At 34.4% G+C, this 26,957-nt stretch overlaps 1 protein-coding gene across 1 annotated transcript in view; it reads left to right on the top strand.

Annotated features, from left to right (window-relative positions):
• Nucleotides 1-415: 415 nt before the first annotated feature.
• LOC6036372 (out at first protein) overlaps nucleotides 416-26,957 on the top strand; it is a 129,266-nt gene continuing 102,724 nt past the window's right edge. Inside the window, exons 1-2 of the mRNA XM_038255311.1 lie at nucleotides 416-561; nucleotides 816-930. Coding sequence (XP_038111239.1) covers nucleotides 823-930 — 108 coding nt within the window. The 5' untranslated portion in view covers nucleotides 416-561; nucleotides 816-822. The remainder of the gene's footprint in view (nucleotides 562-815; nucleotides 931-26,957) is intronic.

Below are 26,957 nucleotides of genomic sequence, written 5' to 3'. Positions count from 1 at the left end.
TTAAAACCATAGAATCATAGATCATGCTATAGTATGACTTTATTGATGAATAAAGCAATTCTTTGTTTATTTTAGTCCCCTCGATCTCACCTCATGCTGAGGGACAAAAACAATAAATAAAATTTGTACGAACCTCATGTCTTATGAAAATCCAACTGGCTTCCCTTATTTTATTTAAGTTTTGGACTTTTCACTATTCCATTAAATCTCCAACAAGAATACCACAGCTCTCAAGTCGGTAATAAAGACCTGCCATCGCTGGTTTTTAGTTCCACAAGAGGCAGCACCGTACAGCCGTTCTCCGTGACTGGCCAGAATGTTTCACAACATTGGGCATTGTGCGCGATGCAACACGGAGTGCAACAAACAAGCCGCGCAACATGTTTGCATCCAAGCTAAAATTATATTGTCGGTCGGTCACATTCAGTCAGTTGTACGCACGACGTCGGCACGTTCGGTCTTCTCGGGTTCTGGTCCAGGTGTCCTCACGTGGGATATCTCGTGTGGAGTTCTTTCATAAATAGTAGATGGAGCGGGGTTCCTTTCGGAGCTGTTTGGTGTGTGCGTGATTTTGTAAATATTGTATGCTGCGACGGCGAACGGGTCCGTCATGGTTGCGAAAAGATCCCAAAATAGTGCTAGTTTGTGAATAAATTGTGCCGATTGCGGGGCAAAATGTGTTCGATGGTGTAAATAAAGGAAATCTGTACTGCCGACAAAAAATATATCAAGCAAGCAAAAAGTGCTTCATTTCCCCTCACTTCAAATGGTGTTTAGTGCGACTGTGTAGCGAATCCTTTTTTTCCTTCCCCCAGAGTGAAAATGTATTTCAAATCGTGCATTAGCAGAAAAATAGTGATTGGTTTTATCTGCTTCCTGGTGCAGATCAACCATGGGATAACGCAGCTGGTCATCAATGTACAAAATCAGGTAATGATGCAGGGGAGGCGAAAAAAAGGGCCATCTTCTTCATATTTTGACATTTATCGGCACCGCGGATTATGTCGTGCAACAAAGTGTTTTGTGTTGCGCGCATGTTTTGATTGGAGTTTCTCCAGCGTGCGGATGACATGTTTTTCTGTCTCGGTTTTGTTAGTGTTTCGTCACATCTAGCTTGTCTGTAGATAAAATTGTTTGGACATTGTATTTTTTTTATGAAAATTGAAACTGCATTTTTTATTAGCTGAAATTTTTCATTGAATAAAATGGCCCATGTACAAAATGGACAATTTCAATGTTGCACTGCCGTAATAATTTACCGGCAAAGCAATGTGCAATGTAAACAGCGAAAACTTTAGACTTACAGATTCCAATCATGGCTCCCCTCCCACTAACATTTACACATAAGATCCTCTGTAATTATTAAGTCAAATGTAATTACAAAAGCCGACTCGGTTCTAACCAGGTCCCAGTACCGAAAAGCACCTAATAAAAATAATTTTATGAAAAAAAAAAGATTCCAATCACGTACGCGAGTAATGGATAGTTCCCCTGATAATTATTTGATGAAACTAACACTGGAATATTTTTTTTGTAAGAACAATACTAGAGTTTTTTTAAAAGGTGCTATATGCTATTGTGTTTCTTATGTTTATAGGACCTTTTCAAATAAAACTCTATTAAACATTACTACTTTATCATTACTTCCATACGTTTAGAGCATTTTGAAAAGGTACACTTGATTTTATTTGGCCAGTTCTGTTCATTAGTAAATATTTATTGAATAATTTCATATTGTGCTATTTTATGGCAGCAGTTATCAACATATTAAAAATTCAGAAAGTGCCTTAGTATTTTAAAACTACAAAGCTCAATAACTATCTTAACTCGATTATATCTTATAATTCAACAGTTTACACTAAATTTAATTTGTTGATTTTCATCTTGTGTTCCATGATTTTTTGAGATTATTTTGAGAAGGGAGAGGAGTTGACTAAAACTTTGTTTTAATTTGTGCTCGGGTGGTTCTCTACGATTTCGCAAATCGACTTTTCTTTGTTTTTATTTTTTTTTATTTGGATGAAGCTTTGTCAATGTGTTCCCTATGTCAAAAGAAACAATGTTACATAATTTTTTTTACCATACAGGTAACAATTCAATTTGGGGGCTGGTCGGCGGTCATACAAAATATGTTTTCCCAGGTGTCACCTAATTAGCCAGTATTTTTCAGCCGACGATATCTCGGAAAATATTGATCCGATGTTCAATGTTGAAGAATGATTTTTTTTTTTAATTTTCTGATATTTTCATTAACGATAATTTCAAAATCAATCTTTACTTTTGAAAAGGTTCAATACTAGATCATGCTTTCATAGTTTTTATTGATTTGATTATTCTAACTAATTAGAATTTAATAAATTGTCACATATATTGTAACTTAAATAAACTTTTTTTTGCTGTCAACCCTTGCCCCTTGACATTCTTCAATTTCTTTCTTCTGTCTAAGTGTTTGTTGCCTTTAACTTATTACTAGAGTACGTTATCCATTAGTGGACCCCTTTCCTATAGTGGACCCTCTGAAGGGTTTTGATGAAAAAATCAATAAAATCCAAATTTCAAGCGTGTTTTTGTCTGCAAATCTTTTATTTGGCATGTCCAGCATAATTTAAAACAATGTCTGACATTGAATTGTCCTTTTGACAAAATAAGTGTTTTGAGTTCGACTTCTGAAATCAGCCATGGCCACTAGCATTTTCACAACAAAACAGCATTTCCATTTTATGATTGAATTAACTATCCAATCTTTTTTTGACTGGTTATTTAACTTCAGTAAGTCGAAATAATGTATGTTTAATTTACTCTACTAAAATAATGCGAAGAACTGCTCATTTTCAAGCAAAAATTAGGGGGGTCCAATATAGGACAACGAAAATCCTAACTTTTCCAAAAGTGGACCCCTGTTAATTTAACATTCAAAAATGAAGAAAACTGTGTATTTAAGCAAAAGTTTCTCTTAAACATACAAAAAATGCTTGTTGTAATCAACCTAATTGCATATTTTTTTCAATTATGAGTATAAATATAGCATATTAAATCATTTTAAAAGTATCAAAAATGCTGAAGCCGTAAGAATTTATAATTAATAAAAAACTATAGTTAATTATTGTACTTAACTGAAGCATCATAATCAAAGTTTGAATTGATATTTTATAATAATAAATCAATAACAAAACATTTTTTGAAAATAAACATGCGTAGTTTTATCAGCAGCTGTAAACAAATCTATTGTTTTGTTTCGGTCAACTATTTATGTAATTTATATGGAAAAATGTGCATCAAAATTACTTTTTTTAAGCATTTTAATGTTTTTTATTGTTTTGGAAACGTTTCCTTTGATCTTTTTCGGGGATAAATTTGTTTAAATGTATGTTAGGTGTTTTCGTTGTTTAAAGCCAAATTTGTTAACAAAACATGTTTGCATATGATGAAAAGTGAGCAAAACCCATCTTTTATTCATTATATCTATCATTAGACTTACATCATGCATCAAAACACCAAATATCGGTTAAATTTGGTATAAAAATAATAGTTTTCCTATTGTGGAATCGGGTCCACAAAATACCCTAAAAGCTCTTTTTCGCCTGCTTTATGAAAATTTGTTTGTTATTTAACATATTAAAGCTTCGGAAAGGAATCACCTTTTCTTTTCTCCTGTCAAACTATCCTATTCCGGAAACAAATCAGTAACAGAACAAGTCCAAATAAAGCGCGCACATTTTCCCAAAAGGGGTGGGATGTTGGAAGAGGTATTTCCCTGCAAGGAACAATTTCCTTCCGCGAAACTGTCAGATGTTTGCCAGCACACACACACAAGCACAAACAAAGGAAATAACAATACACACAACTTACACACTCACACACATGCAAGCTATTGTTTTCCGCCCGCTTTTCCCATTTGTTTGTGTGTGTTTATATGTGTATTGAGTTCATTGTTTTTCCAGCGTTTCATTTGATACACCTGAGCATGTGCTTGATACGTGTGTTTTATGTTTGCGTGTGTGTGTTGGCGCAGTTAGCTGGAAAATTCGCTCGGGTAAGACGAGGATCAAAGTTTAATGTACAAGAAGTAGGATGCTGCACGAGAATGGAATTAGACGGCAACAGAACACCTTCCGTACGGGATTCACTGTCTAGAATAGCTACTCGAATAGTGTCGGTGTATTTTTTCTGTTTGAAAGTTTTGAGGAATGTTTCTTTTTCAATCTGGAAAAATTTTCAATATCAACTCAATCTTGATGATTTAAATGTTTCCATTGTTTTATGTATCAAGTAAGAAATGAAGCTAAAAATATTAAAAAAAAATGCTGAATTGATGGTAAATTCTTTGTTAGCAAAGGTAACGTCAATTTTGTCAAAAGGGTCAAATTCCTTCGTTTTGGATTACACGGTAACAAATTCACAACATTTTTTGATCCCTCGCTGACATCGTCAGCTTACACAAAATGATCCCTCAGAAAAAAGTGCAAAACACGCAATCAAAAATGTTCAACCGAAAATTTCCAACTTTGGGAGCCTGCTCATGGATGATGGAAGTGTGGCGAAAGGCCTGGGCGATGTTCTGCGTGGGAGCTCTTCTTTTTTTTTCCTCTCGCAATGATGGCTTTCGTGGGGGAGGGGTTGGAAAAATAACAAGCTCCGAATATATAATATGCGTGCCTTTTTTATATCGGCGTGCCCCCCAAACTCCCCCCTACCCAGAAGTGCGCGGGCCTGACACGTGAAGGAGTAATGAAAAGAAATGATGGGTGAAACTTTCTCTGTTTATTATCACATATTTTACGAGCCGACGCGGGGGGTTTTCCGGTAAAGGCTCGTTGAAGGTTCACTTAGGTTCAACATTTTTGGTCTTGTAACGAGCATTGAACGGTGAGTTTTAGTGCCACAAGTGCACACTCTCATCACTGGGTCCAGAGAGGGACATAAGTCAGGAGATCAGTTGGTTTTGATGGTCTACTAGAGGAATCATTACCGTTCATGGAGATAATGATGCTTAATTTACACTATTGGAAATAAATATTTACAACTTAGAATTTTCAACATTTTTCTTGATAAATGATAAATCGTATATTTTATAAATTTTATATTTTTACAAATTATCCCAATGAAATTTTCAAAGCTATTAAAAAATCTGACTTCGCACTCGATTTATAACCCAGAAGTTTCAATGTGGCAATTTTATAAAAATAGTTTGACATTGAAAATAAACTAATTTTTTTCATTATTTTTTGACCAAAACTTTCATTTTTTGGATTTTTGAAAAAGTGGTACAACTTTTGCATTTTTTTCTTTTGTTTTCTTCTAACCTCACTTTAGAAATGATTTTTTCTTAACATAATTTTTAGACTCTTTTTAATATCGATGATTTCCTGGAAACTTTTATTTCAATGTTAGGTTACAAAAAAACAATTTTCTTTTAAATATTTTTTGACTTTCATTAAACAAAATTGATTTGAGATAAAAGATATTATTTGCATTAAAATGAGTTATATTTCGAATAATAATTTATAAATTTATGTTTTCAAAGCATTACGAGACCAAAAACATCAAATAATTTAGTTGAAGTTAATATTTGAAGAAATTGTTGCCAGAAATGGGATGTCACTGAGTACACGAAATTCACAATTTCATTTATTAGCAGCTAATTCACTAATCGTGAGTTCTGTCGATTGCAGCATGTTCAGGAAACTCAAATCCATCATAACTTGATTGTTCGCTCTTTGCAATAAAATGTTGGTAATTTAACGTATTATTTTGGTTTTGCCTTTGAGCAATTTCAGGCCAAAACAGGAATTTTTCAGGTACTTTTTTCTCGAGCCTCTCCAATTTCAGTGAAACTTTGTAGACATGTTATCCTATGCATTTTTGTGTATGTGGATAATGACATTTTAGAAGGGCGTAAGTGTTTAATTATTTTTTTTTATTCGTAATTTGAATATCGCTGTATCTCGAAGCCGTTGCATCGTATCAAAAAATGGTTGTAGGAAATTGGACGGGCTTTCCGAAAAAAAATACATTGGAAGAAAAAAACACTCTACTATTATGAGATTTTTTGATTTTTAAGTTTAAAAGTTTAAAAGATTTTTTTCGTTCAATTTTTTTGTGAAAATAGCCTAAGATGTTACAAAAAGACTCACGAAAAATTCAAGATGGAGCAACTCACCTTAAAAATACAAAAATCATTTACTGAATCTGTTTTTTTTTCAAAAGTGCTCTAAACATCAAAATTATCAAAAACTGAACATGAGAGTCGATTCTCCAGAAAATTTTACATTTAAGAGTCACCATTTTGACTACTGTCCTTAGTCCAATCCTTGTGAAGTTACACCGGTTTTAAAAACAAAAATGTTGAAAAAATAGTTTTTTTATGGTTTTTGGCAATTTCTATGACAGACTTGATTTTTCAACCTCGAAAATATTTTTACTGAAAAAAATTTCCCATTAGATTGTCTTTGCCATCCACCCCGGGATTTGAACTTACGACCTTTGGATTGTTAGTCCAACTGCCTACTAGCGACTCCACCGAGGCAGGACGACTCCTACACCTTGACTGAGCTAAATACCTAACCTCTAGATTAGACCAACATTTACGTTCTCGTCCGAAGGAAAGCGTGATCAGACAAATCTCGTCTCGAAAAATGACACCGGTACCGGCTAGAATCAAACTCAGGCCGACTGGGTGAGAGACAACCACGCTTACCCCTACACTACCGGTCCGGAGTTGTTTGTTCATTGATTAAAAATTTAAATTTTGGTATTACTTACTGTTACTGTTACTGCATTTATTACTTTGGATTGTTTCTAAAAAAATTAAATGTATATTTGCATTTTTGATCATCTCTATAGTTAGTTCTTCAATCTTCAAGGCAAACACTAGTTTCCCGCAATTTTTCACATCCTTCATGTTGTGTGCTGTCCCTCTAACTAGACGCACATAATCGTAGGCGTGCGCAATTGAACCGAGTGACTTTTCCTCAGCAAGGAGCACCAAAAACAAGCTTATCATTCACCCGGGATCACATTACCCGTGTGGTCCATCAAGATTGCTCGTGCACTGAGGTTGAAAAATTGTGTTTTCCTTACTCCAAACTACAACCGCTCCCCAAGTAGCTGCCACCAGTCAAGTCAAGCCGGGACATTGAAGCTTGACTTTGCCCGGTTTGGCCACTTTTCCGCGTGGAGGAAAATGCACATTCCCCTTTTCGGGTGGGTGGGGTTTTCTTTTGGCAAACACCGGCAAGGATGATGGAATTTCCAGTTGGATGCTGCCTTCAGCCAAAACCGGTGAAATGTTGCAATGCTGGTGCTGGTGCTGATGCTGCACCAGAAAAAAAATGGAGTGGATTATTTATTCATGATCGCGGTGAAAAGGAAATAATTGAATTTAATGCAGATGTTTTGCCCCGGAAAGAAGGATGCGAAAGGAAATCCTTTCAAGCGAAACGGGATATGCTTGCAGGAATGCAATTTGAAAGTAATTTGTTTTGCTTCCTTTGTCCGTTTAAAGGATGTTTTTTTTTTCTTCTAAGGGAGTGGAGTTCAACTAGTTATGTTCGAATATTAAAAAAACATGGTTGGAGTTGGGTTTTCACAATTTCATTTTATAAAGTTTGGAAAAAACTCCTGCCACTTAACCTTATACTGTTCAACTGATGTCAGTCAAGCTTTGAAAAACAGCATTGAATTAGCTGGAATAACTGGTACGGCTCATGGATACATAGTTGTAGATTTTTGAATAAAAATATTTATGAAAATTGAATTTTACTGGAAACATATAAAAGCAAATTAAGGAACATTTTTTTTGCAAAAAATGCTGATTTTGAACTAATGAAATCACTAAATCAGAATTTGTAATGACATGATTTCTAAAAATTTCTCTTTCAAATACTGTACTGCGACAAAAATATAATTCCAAACATTTGTTCATACCCTTTTCCGGGGGTCATCCGTTGCCCAGAGTGTGCAATTACATTCACTGACCTGTAAACAGTCAGTGGTCCCCGCTTCAAAACCACACAAAAATATATGTTTCATTCACACTTTACAAAAGGGCACCCACCGCATAGGGTGCCGGGTGACCATCATTGTCATCGATGCTCCTTTTTGCTGTAAAATTCAGAAGAGATAGGGTGGTAAAAGAAGGGGGGAGAAAAGCTCGAGGGACAAACAAGTACCGCATTCTTTCTGATATGTGTGGGGGCTGGTTTGAACTCTGAAATAGGAGCAAAATAAAAAAAAGAAGAAGAAAAACAACACTGTAACGGATATAAATAATAACACAACAACAAAAGCTTTGTCCTTTTCCCTTCGGGTTGGCCCCTGTCACTGAGCCCCCTTGCTATGAAAAGCTTTGCTAAACTCGCTGCTGTGGGGGGCACAGTGGTGATGCGCTGGGAAATGCTGGTCAAAGTTTTAAATTTATCTTGGAATATTTTTGTATTTTAGTTGGTGGTTTACACAACTATTGAAGAAATAAATTACAAAACTCCAGGCCGGCGAAGTTCTTGTAGATAAAAGGAAGACACTACCCGTTGGTACTCGGCCGACAGCTATAAAGTTAACTTCGTTTATGTTATTTTGCAATCATTAAATAGTTTTCAAAATATCTAAGCATCGAAGATTCATTTTCTCGGAAAATGAACTTTTCGCGCTACAGAACTTTGCAAAAAAAAAATCTAATCTAAATATTTTTCAACGAGCCAAAACATGCTAAACATGATTATCAACTCAGGAAGATGCATCTCAAATCGCTTTCAGTTGATTTGACTCCTCATTCCATTCAAATTTTGAAGTATTTTGAAAAACGGTTTTTTCCCTGAGTTTTTGGGACAAAAGGGGGTGAATTAAACTTTTAAAAATATTTGCATTGGCCCCAAAAAAACAGCAGTTATAACCAAATGAGTTATTATTTCCAACCCAGCAACCTATTAGGCATTTTTTCTTTATCTAGGTAAGTAAAGTAAAATGTGATTTAGGTTAAGGCTAATAAAAATTTTATTTAAAAATTCTTTTTTCAGAAAACTTCAAAATTTCAATGGTAATTTAAGTGCAGCTGAAATCAATTCAAAATGCATTCCTCAGCTTTTTGAATAATCTTAGACATGTTTGGGTTGATTTAAAAATCTTTAGAATTTTTGAAAAATTTCAGTTTTTAGTATCGAAATTTTGTTTTGTCAAATCTTACATTTTTTTAAAACTAATGATTGCAAAGCAACTGAACTAGTGTAAAACGCATTTTTAAACACATTTTACATTGAAATGTTGTAATTTTGGCTTGTTATTTAAATTTTATTTTTTTTTATTTTGAAAATCATCAACTGTGAACAATTTTAAATTTATTTTTCTGCATTCATTATTATATTTTAAGTATGGTTGGGATCTTTCGAATGTGTTTTTTTTTATTTAGAGTTCCATTTTACAGTAACGCAAAATGTTTTATTTTCGAAATCCTTTCAATTCAATTTTCGGAAACCTTTCAATGTTTACGAATTCGACAAAATAGAGTTATCGGATAAGCTTACAAGATTTCTAGCCGTGTGGTTTTTGTTAAATTTTAATTTTTTTCATGTGTTGAAAAAAGGTCACCATCTGTTTTGTTTTTTTGTATGTGATTTTTTTTTTCATATTCATTTCTTTTTTTTTCTCAAATTCATCATTCGAAAATATGTAATATTCAATTTAAACCGAGGAAATATTATATCGTTTTATAATTTATACTAATTGGTTAATAAATAAAAACAAAACAATTTCAATATCCGTAATATATTGTTGCAAAAAGCATATCGCATGACTACCAAACTTAGTTAACGTCATGATTCGATTTGGATATAAGTTCGCATTATGAATGTCAAAACTGTTTTATTTGATGAATTCCAACATCAACTTTAATTTAAAGTTTGTTTGAACGCTGTAGTTAATGCCAAAACAATTTAATACAATAAAATTATAAGTTTACCAAAAACGCGAATCATTTCACTTGAAATATTTCAAAGGCGTTTAAAGCACCGGGAAGCCAAAGTAGAAATTTATGGTTTCGATTTCCTTAACTTCTAGCGATTTTTTATGTAAACTATCGATTGTTTTGATGTCAACAGCTTATTTGAGACCTAAAGAATGTCATTCACTAACATTTCAGTCCAAATTTGTGCGATTCATAAGTAAAATCGAGTGTCCGCAATTCGAAGCAAAAGTGTCCGGATTTCGAATCAGCTTTTATCAGTGTCCGGGATTCGAAGCATAACAAGTCATTTTAATTTGAAAATTCTGATGAAAAATTGTTAGAAAAGACATATTTTGCATGCACTTTCTTGAAACTGACTGTTTATACTACATCCTGATACAAATTCACACAATTGATATTATTTTTCTTGAATTATGCTGCTATTTGCTATCGTTTTCAAAAATTTTAACTTTTTTCCAATCTGTTATTCCAAAATTCAATTTTTAATGCGATCGATTTAACTAAACATGGCAAAATCAACGTAATTAAATGTTTTCTTAATCATATTTTTTTAACGTTTTTTCAAGTAAATCTTAACATATTGTTTGAACCCAGATCAAAGCTTCAAATGTTTCGCTTTGATCTGAGAGCAAACATTATGAAAAGTTTTGCATGAAAAAAGATAGAAAATATGACTAAGAAAACATTTAATTGCGTTGATTTTGCCATGTTTGGTTAAATCGACTGCATTAAAAAAGTGTTTATTTTTACCAAACACTTTTGAACTTAGTTTGTTTTGGCTTTTCTCTGTTTGGGTACAGTTTCAATTTTGATATAAATGAAAATGAAATGTGATTTTTTGTATAAAACTCTTAGATGTGTTAAACCAAACAAATGTTGATTTTCTGTAAGTTTTTTGAAAACTTTTTCTTATTCTTGTCTATTCCACAGTTAAAAGTAATAATTTTTCGATTGAATTATGATGTAAAACACAGCTGAAAGGAACACCAAAAATCTGTTATGTACCTAAATGAACTCATTGTAACTTGATTATTCACAAATAAAACCGAATTGAAATAGAAAACAAATGTTGACAAAAAACCATACAAAGTCGGAATTATCTTTATTTCAGTCTAGTTGATTGCTTTTACGAGCCAAAACCATAATTTAAAGTAACAAAATTAAAAATGGTTCTAACAGCGATGTGCGTTGATAAATGATCGTTCATAAATAAGGCTACCAACTGTACGGATTTTTTCCTTACCATACGGATTTTCGAACCTCTTCGCGGATTTTTAACAGGCCGGAATTTTTGTAGGGAATTTTACGCATAATACGGATTTGTACGGAATTTAAAAAAAAACCTTTTAATCATTGAATTGCTTTTTTGATTTGGTCGAAGCTTTTGTTAACTAGAAATTTTTGGTTTCTGTGAGTTTGATTAAAAAGGGAGAGTTTCCGGGGTTTTGTTCAATTCAAACTTGATTATCAATAATTCTAGAGTTTTTAAACTATTGTCTTGCTTATGTTGATAGGACCTTAAAAAACTCTAGAATTGTTCTTTTAGAAATTCCTTACTAAATATATTCCATTTCTAAAAGCTTTCTAAAACTTGTGAAAACATTTGAACATTTAACAAATCTAGAGTTTTTTTAAAGGTCCTATAAACTGTTGTGTTTCACATGCTATAGGACCTTTTCAATAAAAAAAAAACTCTGGAAAAGTGTTCGTGAAAACACTAAGAGCGATATTATTCGTAAAAACAATCTTGACATTTCGTAAACTTTAAAACGTTTAACAAAACAAAATTGAAGAACATAATTATTTGATTCAAATCACGGTTTATTTTATGAATACTTTTAAACGTGCAAGTTATAAGCACTCTGATAGCATTTTGTGAAATTTGTTAGCTGTAAAAACGACACAGTTTTATATTTTTAATTCTAAAATTAATTAAATTTAATTTATCTAAATAATTCAATGACAGTTTTTGTTATACCATGGTGGCATATCGGCAAAGTGTACGGATTTTTGCTCAGCAAGAGTTGGTAGCCTTATTCATAAATAATGTTTGATAGTAAATGTTTAAAATGATTTTTGATAATTAAAAAATTAACAAATATAAAATTCAAAACTTTAGGTATGTATTTTATAACCTCAAATCAGTGTTGGAATTCGAGCGAGAAGAAAGAAAGCATTTCTCGCTCGCGAGCGATGGAGAGAATTGTAGTACTTTTCTCTTCTCGTTCGCGCTCGCATTTTCGTTCGCGTTCTCGCCGCGAGCTCTCGCGAGCGCCTCGTGCTAGCCATTCGTCCCAAGCTAACAATCTGTTTATCCAGCTCATGAATGTGAACCAGGCAATGGTATAGAGGTGAAACTTCAATCGCTGTGTTGTTTTGTTCGTTTCTAACACCTTCAACTTCTCGCTCGCGGGCAATTCTGGTTCACGAGAAAGCCCGTCCGCGAGCGGAGGAGAGCACGGGCAATCGGTGAGTTTCTCTCGGCAGCTTCAGAATCGAGATTTACTTTAAAAAATAGGCAACCAATTCCAATCAAAAACAGGATTTTTTTCAGGTAGGTACTTTTTTCTCTACCATCTTCGATTTCAATGAAACTTTGTAGTTATGTTATCCTACGCTTATGTAAGCCATTTTTGTGTATATGGAGCCAGTTTCACTCGATAATGACATTTGGGAAGGGCGTAATTGTTTTCGTAACTTAAATATTGTTGTATCTCGAAGCCGATGCATCGTATCAAAAAGTTTTCAAAGAAAAACATGTAGGAAATTGGACGGGTTTTCTGAAAAAATACTCTGAAAGAAAAATACACACCATTTCTATGAGATTTTAAGAATTTAACTTAATTTAAAAGTCAAATTTTGAAAGTGAGCCCACGATTTTTTTCAATCGAAATGTTTGTGAAAATAGCCTAAGATGTTACAAAAAGACTCACGAAAAATGCATGATGAAGCAACTCACCTAAAAATAGAAAAATCATTTACTGAAACTGTTTTTTTTTGAAAAGTGCTCTAAACGTTAAAATTTTCAAAAACCGAATACGGGAATCGATTATCCAGACTTTTTTACATAAAAGATACCATATTTACCATTATCCTAAGTCCAATCGTTGTAAAGTTACAGCGGTTTTTAAAGTAAATTTTTTGAAAATTGTTTTTTTATGGCTTTTGATAATTACATTGCTCATAACTGAAAACAAAATATTTTTTTCAGTGTAGTTCAGTGCATGATAGTTACCTGGATTGTAAATTAGCTTAAATCATCAAAATGAGAGTTATTTCGAAAAGTGGTCTTAGACAAACTTATGGGAAATCGGACGAGCTATTCGGTAAAAATATTTGCGAGACTGGAAAATCAAATCTGCCATATATTAATTGAAAAAACTATCCTGCATTTTTCGTGAGTCTTTTTGTAACATCCAAGGCTATTTTTACAAAAAATTTTAACGAAAAAAAAAATCGTGGGCTCACCTTTAAATTTGACTTTCAAACTTAAAAATCAAAAAAATCTCCAAGAAGTGGCGCGTTTTTTTCTTTCAGTGTATTTTTCAGAAAGCCCGTAAAATTTCCTACAAGTTTGTTCTCGACCACTTTTTGATACGATGCAACGGTTTCGAGATATAGCAATATTGAGATTACGAAAACAATTACGCCCTTCCCAAATGCCATTACACAAATACACAAAAATGGCTTATATAAGCGTAGGATAACAGGTCAACAAAGTTTCATTTAAATCGGAGAGGGTCCGGTACAACCGATTTCTTATTTGACATGGAATTTCCCAGGCATGCTCTGAAGAATTTTGAGAATAAAAAAGAATGTTCAAAATGTATTGCATGTATTTTTGCCTTCTTTCATGAACTTTTTAAAGACAAATGATTAAATTAATTTCTGATAGAGTTTGCATTCTTCTACAGATGCGTAGTTCTTTGAAAGCGACTAGAACGAAAACAAAACATGGATATTATAAGTTTATGACTGTATTGCCAGATATGTAAAAAGAAATTAATTCTCGTTAACGTTAACGTCTCGTTAAAAAAAATGAAGCAAAAATACTTCGAGATTTTACCATTTCCCCAACCACTATGAGCCAGCTACTAGGAAGTTTTCACGTCCCATCACTTTGCCGGTAAACCCCCTTTGGTTGGAGGATGGTGCTGGGTGACACTGGGCACCTTCCATTATTCCCACAAGCTTGTTCTGTACAGTCCCCATACAAAAGCAAAGAAAAGCTCTCGAGGGACACCCCACCGATGAGAGAGAGAGAGACACACCAAACAAAAAGCAGAAAGGGAGCCAAAGCCATTGAACTGGAAGTAGTTAAAACGTGTCGAGCAATGGACGACAGTCGCGCGTTTCTGGGTGGGGAACACGGAGGGGGCAAAATGTTGCATGCAGAGCGAAAAGTCGTAAACAAAACAGAACTGCTGAATAAAAGATAAAGTTGCTTCTTGTTTTGATGATGTTATGGGAGAGCATTATTTTTAGTACATTCTGGGGTTGACTGACGATGTTTTCCTGCTTTGGACGGGCCGTCGCCATCGTCGTCCTTGCCAAAGGAGCTTACTTCCTAAGGAGGTGGTTTCAAAAACAAGTAACAGTTGAGGTCGAAAATGAAAGGAATATATTGTCTGTTCTTTGTGGTGCCACGTGGTGCGAGTTTTTTTTTGGCAATGGCAACACATTATTGACAGCGCAAGAAAATGTAATCGAGATGAATCATAAAATAAAACATATATCAGGTAATGTCTATTAAAACATGGAAAACATTTTGAACCTAAATTTTAAATTAGGGTTTTTCATAGTTAAAAAAAGAATTATTTAAATTTAACATCATTTTGCATTTTCCCCCAAAAAACATGATATCATCAACCCACAAAAGAACCCTCAAAGGGTTCAAGCGTCGCCAATACAAAAGCTTTCTTACACTCCAGAGCTGAGATGTTTGTGAATCAAAGTGGTGTATCACAGTTTCATCTTTTCCTTTCCTCCTCTGAGGGAAAAACTGCCCCTGGAAAAACATCCAATAAAAGGGTTCCGATATGAGTGAGCGCTGTTTTGCGGATGAGATTTATAGGATTTTTGCTTTTTTCATTTTTCTCTTATTTGACGGTTGTCACTTGGGCAATTTAGAGGAAAAGCGATCGATATAACGGCGACGACGACGCCAGGATCAAAAGCTTGTTTTCCTTTCAGTTCCACTTTGGCGCTGTTGTGTCGAGGGGGTTTCCCAGCGATGTCGTCGTTTTATATTGAATGGGTTTTCCAGTTTGTGTGTGTGCGTGTGAGAAGGATCGGCTGTCGTGTGTTGACAGATATATGACGGGGTCAATTTAGTGGGGTTAATCGTTGATTGGCATCCGTGGATCCATAACGATTTGTGTTGGTCGAATAAACGAAACAAAGGGTGGAAAGTTTCAAGCATTTTTAGACAATTTAAACCCCTTTAACATTGTAAAAGCCATATTGTTATAGCTCATTTCATAACGTCTTTTAACTATGCACAACAAGTAGTTCTGCTGTTTACACTCATTCCCTTTGAAGACATCGTAAAACAGTTTAAAATACGACTTACTTCCGCACGTGCACGTTCCCCGTTCTGTGTTGTGGCCCCACGTATAGTTCAGCAAAAAAGGACATAAACCGGGCGGACTTCCTCTTGTTTTGCATTCTCGGCAATTGTGTGAGTGTGTGACCCAACAACTTCTTTCTCCAACAAGTAAAATTATCCTGGCACCCACAATAACGACTGGAAAAAGGTCTTTCGCCCAAAACAGAAACCAAACCACGTCTCCCAGGAATGTCCTTTTCACCACACTATGGCTTGTGGGTCGTCCGTTTGTTGGGATTGGAAATGCGAGAAATTGGGGGTGCCTCCTTTTTGTGTGAGCAGGTTGGATTTAATTGCCGGTTGGCACGTGATGTTTCAATCTAATAAGCCTGAAATCGAAAATTTTGGGATTACCTCAAACGTCAACTGATTTTTGGTTTTCTGTTGTTTCTTTGGGAAGAAAAATATTGCTGATCATGGTCATGTTATTGGAAGGACAGAAAGAGAGGAAGTAAAAATACATAAATAAAGTAAGATTGAATGATAAAAAAATCAATCTTTCAATATTTCAATCTTTCAATCTTTCAATCTTTCAATCTTTCAATCTTTCAATCTTTCAATCTTTCAATCTTTCAATCTTTCAATCTTTCAATCTTTCAATCTTTCAATCTTTCAATCTTTCAATCTTTCAATCTTTCAATCTTTCAATCTTTCAATCTTTCAATCTTTCAATCTTTCAATCTTTCAATCTTTCAATCTTTCAATCTTTCAATCTTTCAATCTTTTAATCTTTCAATCTTTCAATCTTTCAATCTTTCAATCTTTCAATCTTTCAATCTTTCAAACAGCTGTAGCTTTTGAGTGAATTTTCTGATCAATTTTGTGTTTTCGGCAAAGTTGTAGGTATTGTTGAGGACTATTGAGAAAAAAATAGGTACACGGAAAAAAATTGCAGAATTTTTAATCAACTTTTTTTCAAAAAAACTCATTTTCCCAAAATACATATTTTTTTGATTTTCGATATTTTATATATAAAATGTTTTAGGGGACAAAAATCCGCAACTTTTGAGCTCAAGAGAAACATGGTCAAAAAATCTGCCACAGAGTATGATTTTTTTTTTAAATATTGATTTTCGGAAAAAATCAAAATTTAATGCAAAAACAAATCTGACGAAATTTTTTAATGTAAAATGGAATTTCCAATCAAAAAGTACTTTACATATTTTTTGATCAAGGGCTACATTTTCAAGATATAGCCACCAAAAGTTTGATTTTAGCGAAATATTTGCAGTTTTCGATTTTTAAAAATAGTGACCATGAGTGACCATTTCCAATATGTTTTTTGAAAAGTTCAGAAAATTAGCTATAAAATTATCTAAGAGACATTTCAGATTGGACCTCTGGTTGCTGAGATACAGCCGCTTTAAGAAAAAGAAACACGAAAATTGAAGTTTTCTAAGTCTCACCAAAACAACCCACCATTTTCTAATGTTATCTCACTAACTAATGATCCGATTTTCAATGTTAAAATATGAAACATTCGTGAAATTTTCCGATCTTTTTGAAAAAAAAAATATTTTGATATTTTTTTAAATCAAGACTAACATTTTAAAAGGGCCAAACATTGTACATTACACCCATTTAAAAAAATGACAAATTGAGAAATTGACAAAATGATAAATTGATAAATTGATAAATTGATAAATTGATAAATTGATAAACTGATAAATTGATAAATTGATAAATTGATAAATTGATAAATTGATAAATTGATAAATTGATAAATTGATAAACTGATAAATTGATAAATTGATAAATTGATAAATTGATAAATTGATAAATTGATAAATTGATAAATTGATAAATTGATAAATTGATAAATTGATAAATTGATAAATTGATAAATTGATAAATTGATAAATTGATAAATTGATAAATTGATAAATTGATAAATTGATAAATTGATAAATTGATAAATTGATAAATTGATAAATTGATAAATTGATAAATTGATAAATTGATAAATTGATAAATTGATAAATTGATAAATTGATAAATTGATAAATTGATAAATTGATAAATTGATAAATTGATAAATTGATAAATTGTCAAATTGAAAACCTGAAATTTTGGCAAAATAACTCAAGGTGGATAAAACCATTAAAACAAGCATTCATTCCATTTTGGACTACCGAACAGTGAGGTACTCCTGGATATTAGCTCCTGAAAAGTGCTTTAAAAGTGCAAAAATGCCTCACGGCAAGAAAAAGAGGCGGTCCTCACCAGCAGGATCGGCAGATTTGAAGAAGCTAAAGAATGCCGAAGCGCTACCTGCAAAGCCAGGCAGTTTGAGCAAGGACGCTCAAAATTCGTCTGGAAACCAGTTCGCTACCCTCCCTGTGGACGTGAGCGAGAAGGAAGAATTTGAACGACGGGAAAAGTTGCCACCCATTTTTGTGAAAACATCGTCATCGGATTCGGTGCGAAAGTGGCTGACCGGGTTTATCAAATCTGGTGCTTTACGAGCTTCCATTCGCTTGTGTGCTGATGGACTCAAAATTCTGCTACCTACCAGAAAGGATTACAACTACGTTCGGGATTTCCTGAACAACACAAAGATTGAATACTACAGCCATGACGATCCAGGTAAACGCCCCATGAAACAGGTCCGTGGCCTGTGACATGGATGTGAGTGTGCTGAAAGAAGAGCTCAAAACTCTTAAGTTGAACGTGATCGAAGTCTTCAAGATGACAAGACACAACAAGGACATCAAGTATCGTGATCAGCTGTACCTGGTTCATCTCGAGAAAGGATCGACAACGCCGTCTGAGCTGAAGGCAGTTCGGGCAATATTCAACATCATCGTGACTTGGGAACGTTATCGTCCATTGCACCGTGACGTGACACAGTGTTCGAACTGTCTGCAGTTTGGACATGGTGGAAGGAACTGTTTCATCAAGAGTCGTTGTTCAACCTGCGGAGGTGAGCACAAAACTCAAGCTTGCGAAACAATCAACGAGAACATCGAAGCCAAATGCTTCAATTGCGGCGGCGACCATTCGACCAAGAATCGAAGCTGCCCAAAACGTGCTGAGTTTGTGAAAATTCGGCAGCAAGCGACGACGAGGCACCAACCAAATCGTCGCAAAACACCACCAACTTTCACGGACGTGGATTTTCCTGCTTTGGCGTCACCAGGAGCAGGATCTGTTCGAGTGGTTCCAAATCTGCAGCCATTGCCATTGAATCAGCGGCAAAGAGTTGCAGAGAATACAACACCTCCAGGCTTCAGTCAGCAACCGAGGGAAAACCAACCAGCAGCAACGGATGAAGGCAGCAGTGACCTGTTTTCACCACAAGAACTTTTGAACATTTTCATCGAGATGACAACAACACTGCGTGGTTGCAAAACTCGCCAAGAACAAGTAAAAACGCTTGGAGCATTCATCTTAAAATACAGTTCGTAGTTTACTCGTTGTAGTGATTTTGAATATTTCAATTAAGTTATTTTTTTAGTTTTAAGGTAGGATTAGTTGTTAAAGTGATTTTTTTTTTCTTTTTACCCAAATGTATTCGATTCAATGCAATAATGTAAAACAATTTGAAGTAAATAAAATAAATGTGACCAGTTAATAATAAAACGAAAAATACAACAAAGATGAAGAGCATTAGGCCATACCACTTAGCATGTAAAAGAAATGTAATTATTATAAGAAAGTTCAATAAAGACATATTTAATTTAAAAAAAAAAATTAAAACAAGCAAGGCGAAATAAATCGGTGACAGTTGGCAGCAGAATCGACAGAAACAGCCCCAAAATAAAATCGGTCGTTATGGCCCCAGGCACGGCACAGGGTCATACTCGAACCGGCATAATTAGAAAATACCAGAGTTTCATTTTTTTTTATTTCACTGAACAAGCCAAACAAGGATCAATAACTGCCCCTCCGGTTGAATCCGAGCCAAGTGCAGAAGGCTGGTCGAAAAACGAAATAAAAAACTGGAAAAATACCAAACTTTGCTCGCACAGAGCGTCAGTCCGTCTTTGATTGATTTCTCCCCAGGCGATTGGGATTTCTAGATGATGTGCTCGTTATCGTTAGCTTCAAACACAATGCTTATCGATATGGTTTTTTGCGATACTTTTTGCAAAAATATTTCTGCCAATCATGCAGGTTTGACCTATTTTGAGGTGATGTTTAGATGCCAATTCAACGAATGGAATTTGCTTACAATTTATAAACAAATATTAGTTTTATTCTTTGGAGTACAGATTCCATAATGTATTTAATATAAGTAGTAGTTTTCTAGATGACCTTTTGCTTATTTTTCAAACTTTTCGAAAGGTTTTTTGTTATAAAAAATATGTTCTGTTGTTATTAACATTCTTGATTGATATTTTTAGTTTTTGAAATGCCACTTTTTTAGACATTCTTCCCCCCCTTCTCGCTTCTAGGAGTTTTTGAGGGAAAATCAAGAAAAAAATTATGCATTTCAAGAGCAACATTTTCTCATTATTCAGAATGAAAAACCAAGTCCTTCTTCTAGTCACAGTAACTTCTTGTTAGGGCACAATTCCACAAATCACAAACAAAATAACCCTGTGTCTCCATTACAGCTGGCTCGACACTTTTCCAAGAAGCATTTTCCAACCAGTCTTACGCGCTCCGTTCAGTACATTTACAACAAACAGGAAAAGATCGTCAGCCCCGGGAGGGCGGTAAGAAACCAAAGCAAAAAAGAAAACCGAAAGTTCCCACCGACCGGAGGAAAGGTCAGACAAGCTTTTCCTATTTCGGCGTCTGGGTGGCATCGTAAAAAAAAATCACACACACACACTCTCTCAAATAAACTTGGCCAAGAAAAAAGCTGTGCGCAAAGAAGCGCTAAAAATTGGGTCGGTTTTGGGGTTTTCGGAGAGAGGAGAAAAGAGTCGCGCTGCCTGATTTTCTTTTGGGACGAGAAGTATTTCGCGAGCGGATCGAAATATCAAAAGAAAGGGGCTGAAAGATTGAATTACTTTTGGTTATTCTTAAACAGGGAAGTTTTGATTGGGTCATAACTCGAGGGGCCGCAGATGTTTGTGGAGCGAATTTGTTTGCTGTTTATTTTTAATAAAGATTAAAATAAATTTTTTTACAGATTTTTGAAGCAAAAAAAAATGTTCGGAAAAAGAAACGATCACCAGCTCAGGACGCGCGAGAAAACATCAATTCACGTGTTAGAATGCCACCTGGTGGGAAACCAGAGTTAGAGGACCGAGGTGAAACGGGGGCGTTGACATTGTCTGGCTTCGAAGCAAATAAATTTTCATATTTCGCCGCTTTTACAATCTGGGAGGAATGAATGGCGGTCGCAAATGGACGGATTTTTTTCGGTTTGAAAATTCATGCGCTTGTTTGAGCACCGATGTAATGTGATTTTTTTTTTGCGCGGATTGTACAGGTCAAAATTGAAGTTTTTGTTATTAGCTTGTGTTAGACCCATTTCATGAAAAGCTTTTTTGTTTTTATTTCTTTTGCAAAAAAAAAAAAAATCGGATTATTCATCCGACGTATCGTTGCATAGGCTATCAAAAGACCATCCAAACTATTTCAAAATATTGAAGATCGGGAAACCCTGTCTCAGGATATGACAATTTAAGTCGTATTTATGTACTTTTTGAAGCTGGATCTCACTTATTTGTATGAAAACTATGTCCGGATCAATCATCCAACAGTTGGAAAATTCATCAAAAGATCTTCAAAACGAGTCCAAACTATTAAATATCTGGTAACCCTTTCTGAAGTTATGACCACAACAGCCAGAAACTTTGTTTTCACTTGGTTCCGTCCCAAAACCCATGTTTGATGCTCTGCTGTGTCAATTATTTCCTAACCATTTTTTGATAAATGTCAACTATTTTAGCAGGATGACATATTTGGATGATTCCTTGAAGTTCTGTATCATTTCCGATATTGTTCTGTCGACAAGTTTTTGTTATATTGACCAAATACCCAAATAGGAGGGCCAAGGTACTCCAACGGAATCCGGAATGTTTCCGGTAAAAAAAATGTCCATATCTGTCCCCCATCTGGCAGTTCAAAATGTAGACAAATCTATCAAATGTTTAAAGATTTTTAATAAAAATGGCTAACTGAGCATTTGAGTGTTTTAACACTCTTAACTTAAAAGTTCTACAAACACAGATTTAGACTTTTTTTAATGTTAGGGTTGATTTCAACGATACATTTTTAAATTGAAAATCGGATAGTTTCCGAGATTTTGACAGTTGAGCATTTCTCAACGAAATCATTCTTTTTTTTTAATTTTATTTTTTGTATTTTTTAATCCAGCTAAAAATTTTTTGGTGCTTTCGGTATGCCCAAAGAAGCCATTTTGCATGATTAGTTAGCCATATAATTTTCTATAGAAAATTTGGCCATACAAAAATGATGTATGAAAATTCAAAAATCTGTATCTTTTGAAAGAATTTTTTGATTAATTTGGTGTCTTTGGCAAAGTTGGACTAACATTTCAAAAAGGCCAAACATTAAATATAACGACCGATTGAAATGTTAGTTAGAAAATATTGTTTTCGTAAAGATCGGAAAATTTCCCGAATGTTTTATATTTTATCATTTAAAATCGAATCATTTGGGGAAATATGCCCATTCAACCAATTCTCATCAATTTTTCAGTTTTCCGCTATTAAATCAACATTTTCAGATGTATCGACAATGATTAGTTGCTTGCTCACTTTTATTTGAGCTATTTATTACTTTAGAGCAATCAAAAACAATTAATGTAAGCTGTAATTCATTATCAAAGTGAAACAGGCTGAGAAAGGGTATAGTTCCCCTAGTTTTCGAATTATCGACATTAAAAATAATGGGTTGTGAAACATTTTTAAAATTTTCCGATTTTTCCGAAGACAATATTTTGAAATTTTTTGAATCAAGACTTACATTTCAAAAGGGCGTAATTTTGAATGTTTTTTTTTTCAAGTTTCTGGTTTTTGTACCCTTTTCAAAACATATCAAAACATCTCGATGATCAAAAAATAAATATTTTGGGAAATTTAGATTTTGTGAATAAAATGTTAATAAAAAATAGGCAATTTTTTTTCCGTGTATCAACTTTTTTCGCCATAGTCCTCAACAATACATAGGTACCTACAACTTTGTCCAAAACACCAAATTGATCAGAAAATTCACTCAAAAGTTACAGTTGTTTAAATATTTTCGTACCATTTTTGTATGGACACACAGCTAAAAATGTAGTAATCCAGCTGCGTGTAAAAGACCTGGGTGTAAAATAAATATTAAATTATTTTATGCAATTTTATGTGATTTTAAACACTGAAATTTGTAGCCCATCAGTATGGGAAACCTACTTGACCGAAATGTCAAGCTCATATATGCGTTTATCCTTACAGCTATTAATCGGTCTGATGGCCGAGTGGGCTAAGGCGCCAGTCCGTACTGTTGGTGCTGGGTTTGAAACCCATCGGTTGCATCTTTTTTTTTGTGTTTGCAAAAAATGTACATGAAGTGTGTAATATTAGGTGTTTATTTTGACCAAGGTGATGTGCATTCTTTTGCATGCAATTTTACAATCGGATTTTTTGCTGTGCAGCTGCCAAAATTGTATGGAGATTTGTATGGGTGAACCAATAGACCAATCGTTATCTAAATCAAAATTTCACTATTCATTAATTTTGGAAGTGAAATTGAAATAACTATTGGAAACACAAGTGGAATTTGTGTGTATTAAATTCTACGTCAAATCAACAGGATTATTTCTCCGATTTCTCCGATTTGGCTCAAATTTTGTATAGACCGAAAAGGAATTAGTAAAAATAATTTTATGAAAAAGTTGGCTGAACCGCCGATTAAAGCTTACCGGGTTGCTTAAGAAAGGTGATTTTTTGACCACACTTATTGCCAAACAGAAAAAAATATCGGTATAATTTAATTATATTGCTCAAGAAATTCCGATGGCAAATTTGAATTCTAACCATGTCGGTTTGGCATGGAATCGCTGTTCATGGTAAGTAAAATTAATGATAAAATTGCGACACATTTTTTTTTATTCTGTTATGTTTGATCAAAGCTCTTATTTGAAATCATTTTTATGGATAAAATTAGAGCAGTCACATATTTTTGACACATTTTTTTGTCTTTCTTGCTTCTTTAGTTTCAAACTAAAAATCTACAACAAACTTCGAAATATTTGCCTCTTCAATTCTTAATCAATATTTAAAGGTTTTTGTTCAAAATGAGCACAGTTAGTTTTTTTCAAATTTGGCCCCAAATTAAAATTGACAAGCTGAACTTAAATTGCAAGCAGCACCAATTATTTCAGCTTCGTTAACACGCCATTCATTCTTTCGCTACGGCGAATCTTGCCACTCAATCCTTTTCCATACACCGTGTGTGCAAGTTTCCCGTAAAGCCTGCCACGGAGCGAAAATTACCGCCTTAATTAAATAACGATAATAATAATCTGCATAAAAACATGGCGTGGTGGCGCAAACAAACTCGACCCAATTAAGTTGACATTCGGAGTCAGCGTAGGGGTCAAATTATTTATTTATTTTTTAAATTTTAGAAACAAGAAAATATTTACTTTCGTCAATTTTCAAAACCGATAAATTAAGATTGACTTTAGCTCACCAAAATTGCCAACTTTACCCTAAGCTGCGATGAAAGTCGTAACGCGCAGGATTCACTTTCCGGTGCAAGTTTGGGCGTCCCAATTTTGCCGGTAGCAGTGCAGCGACTGAGAGGAAAACTGAAACACATTTTCCAAACCACGGGAACAAGCCTTCCTAGCCACGGGGAGTCCTCACGCTCTCGGCATGGTTAATGGCGGCTCAACTCATTTATTCAGCCGTGGGGAAGTTGAAAACGTAATTTTGTTATAAAAATAATGTTTCGGGAATGAATTTCTTAAACTATTTTTTGAACTGGTTATTGTTAATAACTTTAAAAAAAATCACAAAATAAGTTTGAACAACACCCCTGAAGGGCAGAATCTGCCCGCTATTTTTCGTGCTGTTTTTCAGCACGTGGCATGTTGTTGTTTGCACTGATTTTCTAGTATCTCCACCTTTTGGCAGACTCTTGAATCTACCACGGTGGTTGCGTCCTCTGTTGCTCGCCGAGAGCAACTTAATGAAGTCTGGTGGAAGGTGAAACAAGTCAAAACAAGCTCTTCCAGAAGGCAACAAGGAAAGCAAAAAAGAGTTTGCTGAAAGAGCATCAACGCACCTGGAGCGTGCCTTCAACCTCAACTTGAGTAGTTCATTAGAATATATCGATCGAGCAAGTAGGAAAGTGGTGGGTTCATAGGCTAGGGGGAAATTGAACGACTGCGTCACAGATTTTTCACAATCAATTGTAATGTCAAAACAACAATTTTCAACTCATGAACCCCAAATAATACGATTCGAATGGCGTGACTGAACCGTATCCCGGTCAAGGTAGCAATAATGGCTTCCACAAGCTACGCAGATTTTATCATTTCGGTGGTGGATTTGCTTTCAAAATTACTGCTATTTGGTGGGGTGAACTTTCGTGACAGTGATCCATCAAGAAGTTCCTGGAAAATTGGGACAGTTTTTGGTACGGGACTTGGATGAAATCTTTTTTTTTTCTAGAAATTGGTAAATAGTCCTATTAATGAGGATAAAATGGGAAGGAAATCATCAAGCAAAGCAATTCTCTAAGAAATCGGTCTTTTTGCCTTCCTCACTGAGGTAAGGCTATAATCCTGCTCTAAAATGATTTTTTTTATTAAAAGCTCGAAGACCCACCTTCATGTGTACATATCGACTCAGAATCGAAAACTGAACATATGTCTGTCTGTGTGTATGTGTGTGTGTGTATGTATGTATGTGACCAAAATTCTCACTGAGTTTTCTCAGCACTGGCTGAACCGATTTTGACCAAACCAGTTGCAATCGACTTGGTATAGGGTCCCATACATCGCCATTGAATTATTTGAAATTTTGATTACTAGTTCAAAAGTTATGCATAAAAATGTGTTTTTATATTTATCCGGATCTCATTTTTATGCATGTAAATGTTGTCCGGATCCATCACCCGACCCATAGTTGGTTAGGTATTCGAGAGACCTTTCCAACGAGTCCACAACATTGAAGATCTGGCAACCCTGTCTCGAGTTATGACCACTTAAGTGATATTTATGTACTTTATTGAAGCCGGATCTCAATTAAATGTATGCAAACGATGTCCGGATCCATCACCCGACCCATCGTTGGTTAGGTAATCGGGAGACCTTTCCAAAGCAAACTTGGCAAACTTGTGGGAAATTGGACGAGCTTTCCGGTAAAAATATTTACGAGGCTGAAAAACCAAGTCTGTCATATAGAAATTGCCAAAAACCACCAAAAAAAACCCGTTTTTCAACATTTTTTATTTTTAAAACCGCTGTATCTTCCCACGGATTGGACATAAGACAATGGTCAATATGGAGACTTTTATGTAAAATTGTCTGGAAAAGCGATTCCCACTACTGGTTTTCAAAAAATTTGACGTTTACACCATTTTTCAAAAAAACAGTTTTAGTAAATGATTTTTGTATTTTTTAAGAAGAGACATATCATCCTGCATTTTTCGTCAGCCTTTTGGTAAACTTTTTAGGCTATTTCCTCAAAAATTTAAAAAGAAAAAAAATCGTGACATCACCTTTAAATTAAAGTTTTAGACTTAAAAACCAAAAAATCTCATAGATGTGGCGTGTATTTTTGTTTCAGTGTATTTTTTTAGAAAGCCCGTCTAATTTCCTACAAGTTTGTCTTTGACCACTTTTTGATACGACGCAACGGCTTCGAGATACAGTAATTTTTAAATTACAAAATACAAAAATATTTAAATACCTTACGCCCTTCTCAAATGTTTTTTTTTCGAGTACTATTGGCTCCATATACACAAAAATGGCATATATAGGCCTAGGATAACATGTCTACAAAGTTTCATTGAAATCGGAGAGGGTCGGTTACAAAAGTACCAGAAAAATTCCTGATTTGAACTGGCATTGCTCTTCATTGCAATTTTGATAAAGTGCACCGTTTTCAAGTTAAAGAAATTTTAAATAACTATTTTGAAAATAGTCGCAGTTATTATTTTTTTATAATTAGTGCTCATGTTTGCACCCCCTTGAAAAATATATTTTTTGAATAGCTGAGAAAATTATCTATATTTTGCTTATTTGAACTTAATTACTAAGACCCTTTGTTGCTGAGATATTGCCATGCAAAGATTCAAAACAGGAAAATTGATGTTTTTGAAGTCTCACCCAAACAACCCACCTTTTTCTAATGTCGATAATTCAGCAACTAATGGTCCAATTTTCAATGTTTAAATATTAATCATTCAATATTACGCCTTTTTGAATTGTTAGTCATGATTTAAAAAAAATGAAATATCGTTTCCGAAAAGATC

Source organism: Culex quinquefasciatus, chromosome 2 (assembly GCF_015732765.1).
Source record: "Culex quinquefasciatus strain JHB chromosome 2, VPISU_Cqui_1.0_pri_paternal, whole genome shotgun sequence".
Classification (NCBI taxonomy): Eukaryota; Metazoa; Arthropoda; class Insecta; order Diptera; family Culicidae; genus Culex; species Culex quinquefasciatus.
The sequence above is the reverse complement of the archived record's forward strand: the minus strand, read 5'-3'. Positions and strand labels throughout refer to the sequence as shown.